This window comes from Oncorhynchus clarkii, chromosome 4, assembly GCF_045791955.1.
Source record: "Oncorhynchus clarkii lewisi isolate Uvic-CL-2024 chromosome 4, UVic_Ocla_1.0, whole genome shotgun sequence".
In the NCBI taxonomy this organism is placed as follows: Eukaryota; Metazoa; Chordata; class Actinopteri; order Salmoniformes; family Salmonidae; genus Oncorhynchus; species Oncorhynchus clarkii.
Window position 1 is genome coordinate 32,482,139 of NC_092150.1, and position 14,151 is coordinate 32,496,289.

General features: G+C 43.0%; 1 protein-coding gene across 1 annotated transcript in view; it reads right to left on the minus strand.

Moving 5' to 3' along the window:
• Positions 1 to 14,151, minus strand: part of LOC139406729 (transforming growth factor, beta receptor III) — a 131,685-nt gene that overhangs the window by 84,242 nt on the left and 33,292 nt on the right. Inside the window, exon 3 of the mRNA XM_071149700.1 lies at positions 6,092 to 6,279. Within this exon, the coding sequence (XP_071005801.1) occupies positions 6,092 to 6,279 (188 nt within the window). The remainder of the gene's footprint in view (positions 1 to 6,091; positions 6,280 to 14,151) is intronic.

The window sequence follows — 14,151 nt, forward strand, 5'->3', positions numbered from 1 at the left end:
ACAGATTTTGAATGTGCTGTGTTCCAATGTCTCCTTATATGGCTGTGAATGCGCAAGGAATGAGCCTACACTTTCTGTCGTTTCCCCAAGGTGTTTGCAGCATTGTGACGTATTTGTAGGCATATCATTGGAAAATTGACCATAAGAGACTACATTTACCAGGTGTCCGCTCGGTGTCCTCCGTCGAAACTATTGCGTAATCTCCAGGTGCGTGCATTTTTCCATTTTGAACAGAGGAGAAACCAAACTGCCACGAGTGATTTATCATCGAATAGATATGTGAAAAACACCTTGAGGATTGATTCTAAACAACGTTTGCCATGTTTCTGTCGATATTATGGAGTTAATTTGGAAAAAAGTTTGCGTTGTAATGACTGAATTTTCAGGTTTTTTTCTTAGCCAAACGTGATGAACAAAACGGAGCGATTTCTCCTACACAAATAATATTTTTTTAAAAACTGAACATTTGCTATCTAACTGAGAGTCTCCTCATTGAAAACATCCAAAGTTCTTCAAAGGTAAATTATTTTATTTGAATGCTTTTCTTGTTTTTGTGAAAATATTGCCTGCTGAATGCTAGGCTTAATGCTATGCTAGCTATCAATACTCTTACACAAATGCTTGTGTAGCTATGGTTGAAAAGCATTTTTTGAAAATCTGAGATGACAGTGTTGTTAACAAAAGGCTAAGCTTGTGAGCCAATATATTTATTTCATTTCATTTGCGACTTTCATGAATAGTTAACGTTGCGTTATGGTAATGAGCTTGAGGCTATAATTACGCTCCCGGATACGGGTTTTTTTCTTAGCCAAACGTGATGAACAAAACTGAGCGATTTCTCCTACACAAATAATCTTTTTGGAAAAACTGAACATTTGCTATCTAACTGAGAGTCTCCTCATTGAAAACATCCGAAGTTCTTCAAAGGTAAATTATTTTATTTGAATGCTTTTCTTGTTTTTGTGAAAATGTTGCCTGCTGAATGCTAGGCTTAATGCTATGCTAGCTATCAATACTCTTACACAAATGCTTGTGTAGCTATGGTTGAAAAGCATTTTTTGAAAATCTGAGATGACAGTGTTGTTAACAAAAGGCTAAGCTTGTGAGCCAATATATTTATTTCATTTCATTTGCGATTTTCATGAATAGTTAACGTTGCGTTATGGTAATGAGCTTGAGGCTATAATTACGCTCCCGGATACGGGATTGCTCGTCGCAACAGGTTAATGAGGCTTACACAAGTGCATGAATTTCTTACGAGCCCATGCACATCCCAATGTTGGGTTATGTAAATCATGCATATGCCAAAAGTGTATCTTAATGTTGGGCTATGTAAACAATAATGTTATGAATTTTATATTAGAATATGTAATGGGGAAAAAATTCAGGAAACTTGAAGTGTACAAACTTAACATGATGAGAAGGGATTACATTTACTCTTACGGGTGGCCCCCAAAAAAATATCTGAAAGCCACGGATTTGGAGTAATGACAGGTATGGCATCACACAAACTTCACTTTGCTGCATACATTCCTTATCAGTGTAACAATTACCTCAGTGTGTTCCATAACATTGTCATGACTCCCACCGAAGGTGGCTCCACTGCCTGTTCGGGCGGCGCCGGTCTACTAGCCGCCACCGATCCCCTTTACCTTTTCTGTTTGTTATGTCTTATTGGTTGCACCTGTTTCTTGTTTTAGTTTTGATCCAGGACTAATTAAGCCTGTTAGGCCCGTCTGTTTTTGTGCGGGCTTGTTTTCTGTTAGTCGAAGTTGTTGCGTGTTGTGTTCCCTGTCTGTTTGTGCCCTGTTCTGGGTTGGACACTTTTTTTTATATTCGCCTGTTGTTTTGGATGCCGCAATAAAGTCCGGTTCCCCCCCCCCATTATCCTCTGCTCTCTGCTCTTGACTCCGCACCCACCCCTCCAGGCTGTGTGACAAACATTGTGTTTATATTCTAATTTTGAACATCGCTCTTGATCCTTATTGGGAAATGTGTTGATACGTTTCAATGGAACCTTGTAATTATTTGACCTCAAGCTTGTTCTCTACAGTCTGTTTTCCCCATAAAGGCAGTGATGAAGCTAATTAATCACAACATCTAGAATACTATTCTATCACAAGGTTTCATTCCAAAAGGTTTAGCTACTACAGTTACATAAACATTACTGTAGTTGTCATTCAATCACTAGTAGCGACAATTTAAACAGTACTCAGTAGAAGCAGAGATGGCTTTAGTACAATATCGTAATGCCCATTCCCACTTGGGACAACAATGTAAAGAGTGTAATAACAGACCTTAACACATCTCAAATATGACTTCCTATCCCATCTCCTATCTATAGTACTTACTAGATATTTACTACTTACTTTTAGTCCTATCTATACTACTTACTTACTTACAGAACTTAGGCTCATCGCTCCTTTGGGAGAATAGGTCACAGTGCAAGTCCTATCTATTCAATACAGTGTTAACACTAACGTGTTATGACAGAATCACAAGAGTGGTGTCTTTATTTACATGCTGACTCAACATAACACACCCAGCTCCTGTTCTTATCTATGCATCTGGCCTTGGCAACATTTAGATCTGCCTACCTCAGCAGTAAAATGCCCAGGGCAGGCTGCTTTTCACACTACCATGACTGAAGGAGTGGGGGACACGTAAATATCCTGACACAGCACAAGCACATCCTTCAGTCCGCAGGCTACAGAGAGATAGACTTATAGTCGAGCAAATGTTAATGAAAACAGAGGGGAGCCTTGTCATTCAATAGCCTGATATAAGCCCTGAAAGAGAGAAGGGTAGATGGGTTCACGCTTATAGGCACAGAGGTACGGTACGCACACTACAACTCTCAGGATCGGGAGAGCTAAGGAGTGTCTTGTTCAACTGTTATTAAACATGTATACTCATCTCCTCAAGTATTTACCACTTAGCCCTTCTTGAAAACGCGTGGATACCATTTTGGATCCTCATTTTAAGAGCCATAGAAGAATGTGATGACAGGCTTCTTTTCTGTCTCGCAACAGTGTGAAGAGGTGCAGAGGCTAAGTAAGGGGTTCGTTGAAACACAGCCATGGAGATAGCTGGGGGAGATAACATTTTCTCTGATTTCGTTTTATTGATGTTGCCGAGCCCTTCAACAACAATGCCTGTGTTCCAAATGGCACCATATTCCCTATATAGTGCACAGGTAGCGCACTTTGTCTGGGAATAGGGTGTCATTTGGGACGCAGAGGCGCAGCCCTCCAACAACAATCTGATCTCCCAGAGATGTTTACCATCTTCTGCTGCGTTGCTTTGGCCAACAAGCCTTTCTTCGGCTTCCTGTCGGCACCAGGGGGGAAGGAACGGACGCCATTTGCTGGGCCCCTGATTACAATGGGGGCAGAAGAGGGCAGTGGATAGATGTACCAGATAGAGTGTTCTCTACTGTATCTGACAGCACCATGGAAGGAGCAGCTCACAGGGATAAGAGGCCTGGGTACATAGTGGCGAGAGACAGAAGAGCCATCCATCTTTACACTGATAACCAATGCCTGGGAAGTGTTCAATAGGCACAAAAAAAGAAGAACACAATGTGAAACAGGGAGGTACTACCTGTCCAATAAAAAAACACTTGTTTACGGTGTTGAAACATTTGCCTTTTGAACATGACCCACCCAGCTCTCTGATGTATCAATAACTAGAAAGGTAATGTAGGGCTCTCTCTAGCGTCTAACATCACTCTGGGTCAAGCATTCAAACTCCTATTGCCAGCGACATACAAACACAGTATAAAATCTATGCAGCTGATAACACCTACAGTTGAAGTCGGAAGTTTACATACACTTAGGTTGGAGTCATTAAAACTTGTTTTCAACAACTCCACAAATGTCTTGTTAACAAACTATAGTTTTGGCAAGTTGGTTAGGACATCTACTTTGTGCATGACACAAGTAACTTTTCCAACATTTGTTTACAGACAGATTAATTCACTTATAATTCACCGTATCACAATTCCAGTGGGTCAGAAGTTTACATACACTAAGTTGACTGTGCCTTTAAACAGCTTGGAAAATTCCAGAAAATGATGTCATGGTTTTAGAAGCTTCTGATAGACTAATTGACATCATTTGAGTCAATTGGAGGTGTACCTGTGGATGTATTTCAAGGCCTACCTTCAAACTCAGTGCCTCTTTGCTTGACAACATGGGAAAAATCAAAAGAAATCAGCCGAGACCTCAGAAAAAAAATGTAGACCTCCACAAGTCTTGTTCATCCTCGGGAGCAATTTCCAAACGCCTGAAGGTACCACGTTCATCTGTACAAACAATAGTACGCAAGTATAAACAGCTTGGGACCACGCAGCCATCATACTGCTCAGGAAGGAGACGCATTCTGTCTCCTAGAGATGAACATACTTTGGTGCGAAAAGTGCAAATCAATCCCAGAACAACAGCAAAGGACCTTGTGAAGATGCTGGAGGAAATAGGTACAAAAGTATATATATCTACAGTAAAACGAGTCCTATATCAACATAACCTGAAAGGCCGCTCAGCAAGGACGAAGCCACTGCTTCAAAACTGCCATAAAAAAGCCAGACTACGGTTTGCAACTGCACATGGGGACAAAGATCATACTTTTTGGAGAAATGTCCTCTGGTCTGATGAAACAAAAATAGAACTGTTTGGACATAATGACCATCGTTATGTTTGGAGGAAAAAGGGGGAGGTTTGCAAGCCGAAGAACACAATCCCAACCGTGAAGCACGGGGGTGGCAGCATCATGTTGTGGGGGTGTTTTGCTGCAGGAGGGACTGGTGCACTTCACAATTCTGACATTTCACATTTTTTAAATAAAGTGGTGATCCTAACTGACCTAAGGCAGGGAATTTTTACTAGGATTAAATGTCAGGAATTGTGAAAAACTGAGTTTAAATGTATTTGGCTAAGGTGTATGTAAACCTCTGACTTCAACTGTAACTACTGTGTATTGTAAAATCTCCCCTACATTGAGCAACACAGATTCTTCTGCACACTCCACCCTTGTGCAAGCGAGTTTAAACAAAGACTCTACAAACCCCCACCACCACCTCCATCCAAATCAAATCAAATGTAAAATGTTATTGGTCACATATACATATTTAGCAGATGTTATTGCGGGTGTAGCGAAATGCTTGTGTTCCTAGCGCCAACAGTGCAGTAGTGTCTAGCAATTCACAACAATACAAACAAATCTAAAAGTAAAAGAATGAAATTAAGAAATATATAAATATTAGGAAAAGCAATGTCGGAGTGGCATTGACTAAAATACAGTAGAATAGAATACAGTATATACATATGAGAAGTAAAGTAGCATGTAAACATCCTCAGTTAACGCTGCTGTTCTTCTTGGAACGAGTACAATTTGAGAAGCGGAGGGGGTCCACTATCGTTTCTTTTCTATTTCTTTCTTCTCGTGTTAATAACATTTTGTGATCTTCTGACTGAATGTGAGCAGAGCAGCTGCTGAGCAATGATAAAGTAAATAAGAAATGATGCACCTCTCCCCAGAAAGCTCTTGAGTTAGCCTAACTTAACAGACTTCCAGTCGTTATAGCATCAATTAACTTGGTACAAAGTGTTTTTTAACCTGAATGCCAACCCACACTGTCATCTACTTTCTTAGGATGGCATACTGCCCATGGAACGATACGGACCGAGATAAACAAGAGGAGGTGACGTTTTTTACATTTTTTATATTTTATTTTTTTAAATGTGCTCATCTGTTGAGGCCACTAAACTCAAAATGACACCAGTGTTTTTGTTGACATCCGTGTTAATGCTATGGTAGAAACAGCATGCTGGGATGCATGTTGGATGTTTAGCTGTCTGACAGAGGTGTGCACTTTGGGTTACAGTTATAACAGTATACACAGGCGAGGATAGCGTGAGACTACAGTATATGTATATGACTCCCTGGACCAGGTGTGGCTGTTCTGGGTTAGCTCAGCCAGGTGGGTGACTGACCTCTGCAGGTGTGTCCTCTGGTCCGTCATATTATATACAGCATATTGTTATACATTGTATGTAGGTGGTTACACTATATACACACACATGTGTCTGACCTCTGTAGTCTTGTGGTCTGGCCCCTTAGGACCGTGGCCCCTCAGGTTGATGATGTGGACCTCTTGAGGTAGTCCTGTTGTGCCGCGGGAGGCACAGCCTGACATGGCCGTGAAACTCTTTAGCAGGGCCTGCACCGGGTGGCCTACGCCGACTGGCAGCAGCTCACACGGGCTGCGTGACAACGGGCCTGTGGGGCAGAAAATAAAAAGGAGATGAGTGCTAACTCGTGCAATTGCTTTTCGAGAATCCAAGATCACCAGCGTGTAGCTCGAGACTCTGCATTAAAGGAAACACACTTTAACATCAACTGAAGTTCTAAAGGAAAAAAGCCAACAGACACAAGAGGCCAGTTTTCCACACTGCAGCGTCGGTCCAACGAACTGGAGAACACTTTATACGGAGGTTATGGAAATAATTTATAGACTGTTCATAATTAGAGAGTGTACGAATCAGCTGCTCTTTTATGAATGACGAGGGCAAATAAAGGAATGTCCGCATGCAACCATAATGAGTGGCATAATCATTATCTACATTGGGCGAAGCAAAATAAAAGGCTGCCCGCGCACATTGTCCGGGCACAAAGCTCACTACTTCTCAAAGTAGGCCATTCTCTCCAGTCCACAGCCCACTACACAGCAGACTGGCTTCTCAACAAAGAGCAGCATCATTCTTTCTGACCCTCAACAGGCCACTAACACAGACTGGCCGCGCCTCTGAACAAAGCAGTGTCTAGCTAAGCTTCTACAGGCTGTTACGGTGCCAGACCTATAATCAAGATGACCCAAAAGAGCCCTCCAATTATAATCCCCTTTATTTCACTTTCATTTCTTTCTCTTTTCCCTTAAAATGGTCAAAATCGGGCCTTCTCTTAATTCTCTAATCACTACAGGAGGTGGACCAGACTTCACAGTGTAGTGCTCTTGGCTCTGGACAACCCATAATTAGCCGTTATGACTGGGGGGTCAATTATAGAAGTTGCTGTGGAGAGCTGGCACTGGAGGTGTTCCTGTGAGAGTCTGAAGCGAGAAGCCTGTCAGATTGGTCTACAGTGTGTGTGTGTGTGTGTGTGTGTGTGTGTGTGTGTGTGTGTGTGTGTGCCCTGCAGCACTGAAAAGACTGGTGACCTTGGAATTGGAGGATAACAAGAACGGATGGACTATAACAGGGATCATGTAATTGACGATAACGAGCACAACTTGTTAACAACACTTCCTCGAAAGTAAAAAAAAATACAAATTATGTTGGAGGCGGTGGGATAAATTTCTCTCTCTATGGATCAGAATCTCGCTTTTGTATTCTTGTTTTCATTTCACTCCACAATGATTAGCCTAATAGGTGGTTCAGGTAACATTGTGAGGTATAATTAATAAAAACTGAAGGTAGCTAAAGTCAATTATTATAAATAGGCTACATCTAAATCTCGGACTGCCATAGATACTCATTTCCTGAGGGCAGTGGTCCAAAATAGGGCCTTCTGCCTCTTTCCTCTCCCTGTGTCCATCCGTCCATCCGTCCGTCCATCCATCCATCCATCCATCCATCCATCCATCCATCCATCCATCCATCCATCCATCCATCCATCCATCCATCCATCCATCCATCCATCCATCCATCCATCCATCCATCCATGGCTGTCATGTGGAGAGGAACAGTGGGACTAACGAGCCATGTCAGGCATGCAGAGCCAAGTCCCAGCGTGGTGAAACCCCAACCACACCTTGCGAGTAAAACATTTTAGCGGCCCCCCTCATAACAGCAAAGAGAAGATAGATTTGTTTTAAAGTTAATTTCCTGCAATTCTACACATCTTGGTATGGGACGGAGAGAAAAATTAGCAGTTTTACAGCTAATTTCCTGTAATATTTATTTTTTATTTAACTAGGCAGGTCAGTTAAGAACAAATTCTTATTCACAATGACGGCCTAGCCCGGCCAAACCCTAACCCGGAAGACGCTAGGCCAAATGTGGACTCCCAATCACGGCCGGTTCTGATACCGCCTGGAATCAAACCAGGGTCTGTAGTGACGCCTCCAGCACTGAGATGCAGTGCCTTAGACCGCTGCACCACTCGGGAGCCCACATTTTTGCCTCCACCCTGTTTGCAGTTTTTAATATGATAATTGATGATCAACGGGCCTCACCCCGATCGGTAATTCGACCATGATTACTACAAGTTTAGATAGCTGGCCGCTAGACTAACTTCCCAATCTAAATACAAATTGCTGACATGAGCTAATTAAGTGACTGCTGATGCACAACCATATTTCTAAATTGCACCTTGTGCATTATATTATTGTATTCTATTGTATTCTATTATTCTATTTTACCTACTTAAAACACACACACACATACACACACAGACAGCCCTACGGTTTTGTGCAAGGCGTTGGACAGGCCTTTTCCATTAGAGAAACTGTGTCTCAGGGGACTAGTTGTGGCCAGGCTTTCCTCCTGTAGGTCAGTCCCTACACTTTTACTCTGCCTGCCAGCCCTACAGGCTCGCCTTGCGCCAGCCTGCGCAGGGCCTGCTCACGTTTCAAACACTGCACGATAAACACGCTATGGTTGCCGATGGCAATCGGTGGGGAACATTTGTAAATTATTAAAGAGAAGTTAAAGACAGGGGAGATAACTTTAAAACTCCTCTGTCTCTGACATAAATACTGTACCTCAACAGTGGGTTGCTAGAGGAAGGTGTCTCTCTGAGTGCAACTATTGTTTTGCTGTACTGTACACACAAACACACACACACACACACACACACACACACACACACACACACACACACACACACACACACACACACACACTGCACATGTGATCCGCACAAAGCCTGAGACATGCGTACCTTCCTCTCTGTGTCTGTCCCCCACCTTCCACCTCTCCTTACCCCCTTCTCCTCCCCTAGGAGTACACATCGGTCCCTCTCGAACCAAAGTCATCAGCCTTCAGTCCTCATCTCACAGCACTTACAAACTCACATTTTCCCCCACACCACACAGTGGAATAACAACCACCCCCGTCAGCCAGACAGAATAAAAAAATGGTCCTTTTTGGAAGACGGCCAAGAGATTACGGTACTTGTTGGGCAGTGATGTTGTTTCTTCATTTAACTTCATGGAAAAAAAGGGCTACACTGAGACAATACAGTGTAGTGGAAGAAAAGAATCCGGAAGATTTGGACAATAATTGAAGGAAACCAAGCATTTGTTTTATAACACTAAACACAAATGCAGCTGTGGGTAATAAACAAAGACAGTGTTTCCATACCATAGAATAATGTTTTGGAGATCCAGGGTATCTTGTTAAATATCATATCAGGACTGAGTGGTTTTGGCCAAGAAGCAATTGAGCAACAATATGAGCATTGTTTCCCCCAAAAACTAGGTGTACAAAGAAGAGAAAGAGATACAAACTCAGAAAGCAGCTCTGATTATGTCTGTATTACATATTCATCTATGGCCAGCCATATTCACAACATTATTAAACAATGATGTATTTTGGACATTTATAAGCGGGAACTTAGTTTACTACATATATTTACACACATGAACTTTAAAAACATGTACTTATACAAACATCCTCTATTATAACCATAATATCCTTGTATTATTTATATTTTTCTGTGTAGCTGAAACCAACTGGAGTCTAATCCTGCACATCTGGTATGGTCATCACAGTTTGGAGCCTCCACGGAGGGGGAGGGGGGCGGACTTGTGGCCTTGCCACAGCTTTGTCTCTTCTGTCACCTTGTCTGAGCCCTCTCCCCCGTCTATACCTCCTTCTCTCTCCCTTTATCACTGTCTGTACCTCTCCATCACTGTCTGTACCGCTTTCTCTCCCTCTATTGCTCCTGTCCAGCAGCTGCTAGCCCCTCTGGCTGGCCAGGCCGAGCAAACGCCCACAGAGCGGAATGAGAGAAGTGGTTGTTCGCCCCACATGAAAAACAATCCCGAAACAGAGTGCCCACAAGACAATTCACTAAACAGACTATACACTGCAGAGCAGGCTCCTCTAAGACCTAAGCCCAGCAGATGACAGTAAAGTGATATTCAATCTGCGATATCTACCGTAACAGCAAAATATTTATCTTAGATTTTGGTTAGGAGAATAAGATATTAATGCTGGGTGCTGGATTATTGGTGCTGGTTTATTGAGATACAGTACGATCCAGTGGGTCAGATCAGAAGACTGGAGGCATAGTTTGGTATGGGCGTGGCATACAGGCAGTTATTTTTTTAGTCACCCATGAGATAAAATGTCATTCCTGTTCATCCGTTCTGCTGCATAGTTATCACATGGTAAGGTTGAACATTGACATTTTTGTAGCTTAATTGACGCTTACGCTTGAGTGAAGACAGCATGGTCTGGTCCTGCCAGGTATGGCCTGGACCCACAGACTCAACATCCTACTATCCTCAACACCTAGACCTATCCACAACCAGAAAACACAAAATTAAAAAAAAAAAATGAATACTCAAAACCCACAGAAAACCATTCTGTGTACCTCGACAGTTTCAGAACTGATAAACTCCTGTTTCCTTTCAAGGGTTCAGGGTAGCATACCTTCACTAGGAAATAATTCTCTGATATCATAAATGAGTAACTAAAGTAAGTAACAGAAAATGAGGTTCCAGTTACAGAGCGGATGTACTGTCGTTGAAAGTAGACATACAAGATAAATGGATGCATAAAAGGTGACATGTTTCTGCTGCTACCTCAACTTCCTGACTGAAAAGTCTACGCCTCTCTCTTTCACACCCACACGCACCTGTTCATAGAGGGCAAAGGGCAACAGACAACAACTGTTACAGCTATTGACCTACATATTTACATAGGTATTCTACCTTAAGTTAACACATTTAGATGTGAACATTTTTACATATGGTATAATCATCATAACTTGTGGAAGGTTCCAGTATGAAGGGTGACTGAAATAACCCATTCCTGAAACCATTTGCTAAATGTAAAAATGTCACTCGGGTTGTTGTTTGGCGTCATGGGGCAACAGTACTGAAAAGGCATTTGTTATATACCTTACATTACCGTATGACCCACAGTTTCAATTAAGTCCTGTGAGTCGAGGGAGACGTAGAAGCCACCCACACACATGCTTCACGGCCAAAGTCAAAATATGCCAGGGAAAATGAAAAAGAGCTGATAACCTCCTGGTGTGCCTTTGACTCTCTCTCTTTCCCACTCCAGTAAGTAAGTAAGTAAGCCAGAGTCTCTCTATATCTGAATATTCTGACTAGGTTATATAGTATGCGTCCCAAATGGCACCAGGGAATAGTGTGCCATTTGGGATAAAGAATGAATGAATATGCTGACTGCGATATATAGTACTACTGGGAAAAGCATCAAGAGGAAATGACGACTGTTTAGGTGACTGAATTTAGGCAGGGTAGAAACCAAAGGCATTCACATCTTCACACATCAAACCAGGAGTTTAGTAAAAGACACGAGCGAGAAAGTGAGAGTGAGAAAGTGAGAGCGAGAAAGTGAGAGCGAGAGAGAGAGAGCGAGAGAGAGAGAGGTCACATATGGGGGAGGCTCTGACACTGACAGATAAAAATGCACTCTGACTCAGATGAGCATAACTCCTTGCAACTCCACTTAACCTTAACCTACAACGGAGGTTGTGGGAGTTGAGAAGCACAGGCAGCCAGTAACAGGACTGGTCTAGTTCTCATACTCTATCAGTCTCTACTCTACCCCTTACAATACATATAACATCTACTGAAGTTCGCGTGTCTGGTTATGCCCATCTTGTGAATTACAGTTAAGCACACACAGATTAAAATCAGGTGGTCCCAGTATATCAGTCTCTACTCAGAAGATATATATGTGAACTGAAATGTATTCTATAGTGTGGGCTTGTTGAGTACTTTGATTATTACACTAATGTTGAAGACTGGGGAACGTGGATACTTTGGGATCGCTCACAAAAGGGTTAGTACTAGGAGGAGAGTCAGGATGTGAGCGTATAGAAATTCAAAAGGATACTTCAGTCTCAGAGACTGTATAAATACTCTGTAAGCAAACACGCTTAAGACGTATTTAAAGACACTGGATACGCCCCAAAAGGCACCCGATTCCCTATACAGAGCACTGTTTTGACCAGAGTTTCCAAGAAATGCACTCTGTTGCTTCAACATGCTGCTGGTGACATGCCAAGACTTGGGTACAGGATGTGATGTCATACCATGTGCCCGTTAGGAACATATCTGATATTCCCACAAAGCCATTTCCAAAGAGAAACAAACAGAGCCTTCCCCCAGCGCACTATACACAACACACACAGCGTGTGCACACATACACACACGCCCGCACACACACACTCAGAGACAGACATGTGCACATATGGACACACACACACACACACACCCTCATGTGTCTTGTTCCAGGCATCCCCCAGCAGGAGACTATTGTATATACACAAAAGTATGTGGACACCTTTCAAATGAGTGGATTTGGCTATTTCAGCCACAGCCGTTGCTGGCAGGTGTATAAATCTAGCACACAGCCATGTAATCTCCATAGACAAATATTTGCAGTAGAGTGGCCTTACTGAAGAGCTTAGTGACTTTCAACGTGGCACTGTCATAGAATGCCACCTTTCCAACACGTCAGTTCGTGCCCTGCTAGAGCGGAACCGCCGAGTGCTGAAGCACGTAAAATCGTCTGTCCTCGGTTGCAACACTCACTACCGAGTTCCAAATGCCTGGAAGCAACGTCACAGAATAATGGTCTGGGACTTTTTGTTATGGTTCGGGCTAGGCCCCTTAGTTCCAGTGAAGGGAAATCTAAACGCTACTCCACACAATGACATTCTAGACAAGTCTGTGCTTCCAACTTTGTGGCAACAGTTTGGGGAAGGCCCTTTCCTGTTTCAGCATGACAATGCCCCATTTCACAAAGCGAGGTCCATACAGAAATGGTTTGTCGAGATCGGTGTGGAAGAACTTGACTGGCCTGCACAACCCTGACCTCAACCCCATCGAACACCTTTGGGATGAATTGGAATGCAGACTGCGAGCCAGGCCTGATCGCCGAACATCAGTGCTCGACATTACTAATGTTCTTGTCCATGCCGCAATTTTCCAACTTCTAATGGAAAACCTTCCCAGAAGAGTGGAGGCTGTTTTGGCAAAGGGGGGGACCAACTCCATATTAATGCCATGACGTTGGAATGAGATGTTTGACTAGCAGGTGTACACATACTTTTGGCTGTGTAGTATATCTTCAGAAGGATATGAAGGTCACTGTAAAGAGATACTTTTACACAGCTTTAATTCTTACACCGTGTGTTTCACAAAATAAACTAAGCAAAAAAAGAAAAGTCCCTTGTTCCAGGACCCTGTCTTTCAAAGATAATTTGTAAAAGGGTTCATTGTAACCCTTCATTGTAAAGGGTTTAAACACTGTTTCCCATGCTTGTTCTATGAACCATAAACAATTAATGAACATGCACCGGTGGAACGGTCGTTAAGACACTAACAGCTTACAGACGGTAGGCAATTAAGGTCACAGTTATGAAAACTTAGGACACAAAAGAGGCCCTTCTACTGACTATGAAAAACACCAAAAGAAAGATGCCCAGGATCCCTCCTCATCTGCGTGAAGGTGCCTTAGGCATGCTGCAAGGAGGCATGAGGACTGCAGATGTGGCCAGGGCAATAAATTGCAATGTCCGTACTGTGAAACGACTAAGACAGCGCTACAGGGAAACAGGACGGACAGCGAATGGTCGGATTTGTGTTTATCGTCGAAGGAATGAGCGTTACACCGACCTGTACTCTGGAGCGGGATCGAATTGGAGTTGGAGGGTCTGTCATGGTCTGGGGCGGTGTGTCCGCATCATCGGACTGAGCTTGTTGTCATTGCAGGCAATCTCAACGCTGTGCGTTACAGGGAAGACGTCCTCCTCCCTCATGTGGTACCCTTCTTGCAGAATGTCAGTGTTCTGTCAAGGCCAGCGAAGAGCCCAGATCTCAATCCCATTGAGCACTTCTGGCCATTCCCCCCAGAAGTGTCCGGGAACTTGCAGGTGCCTTGG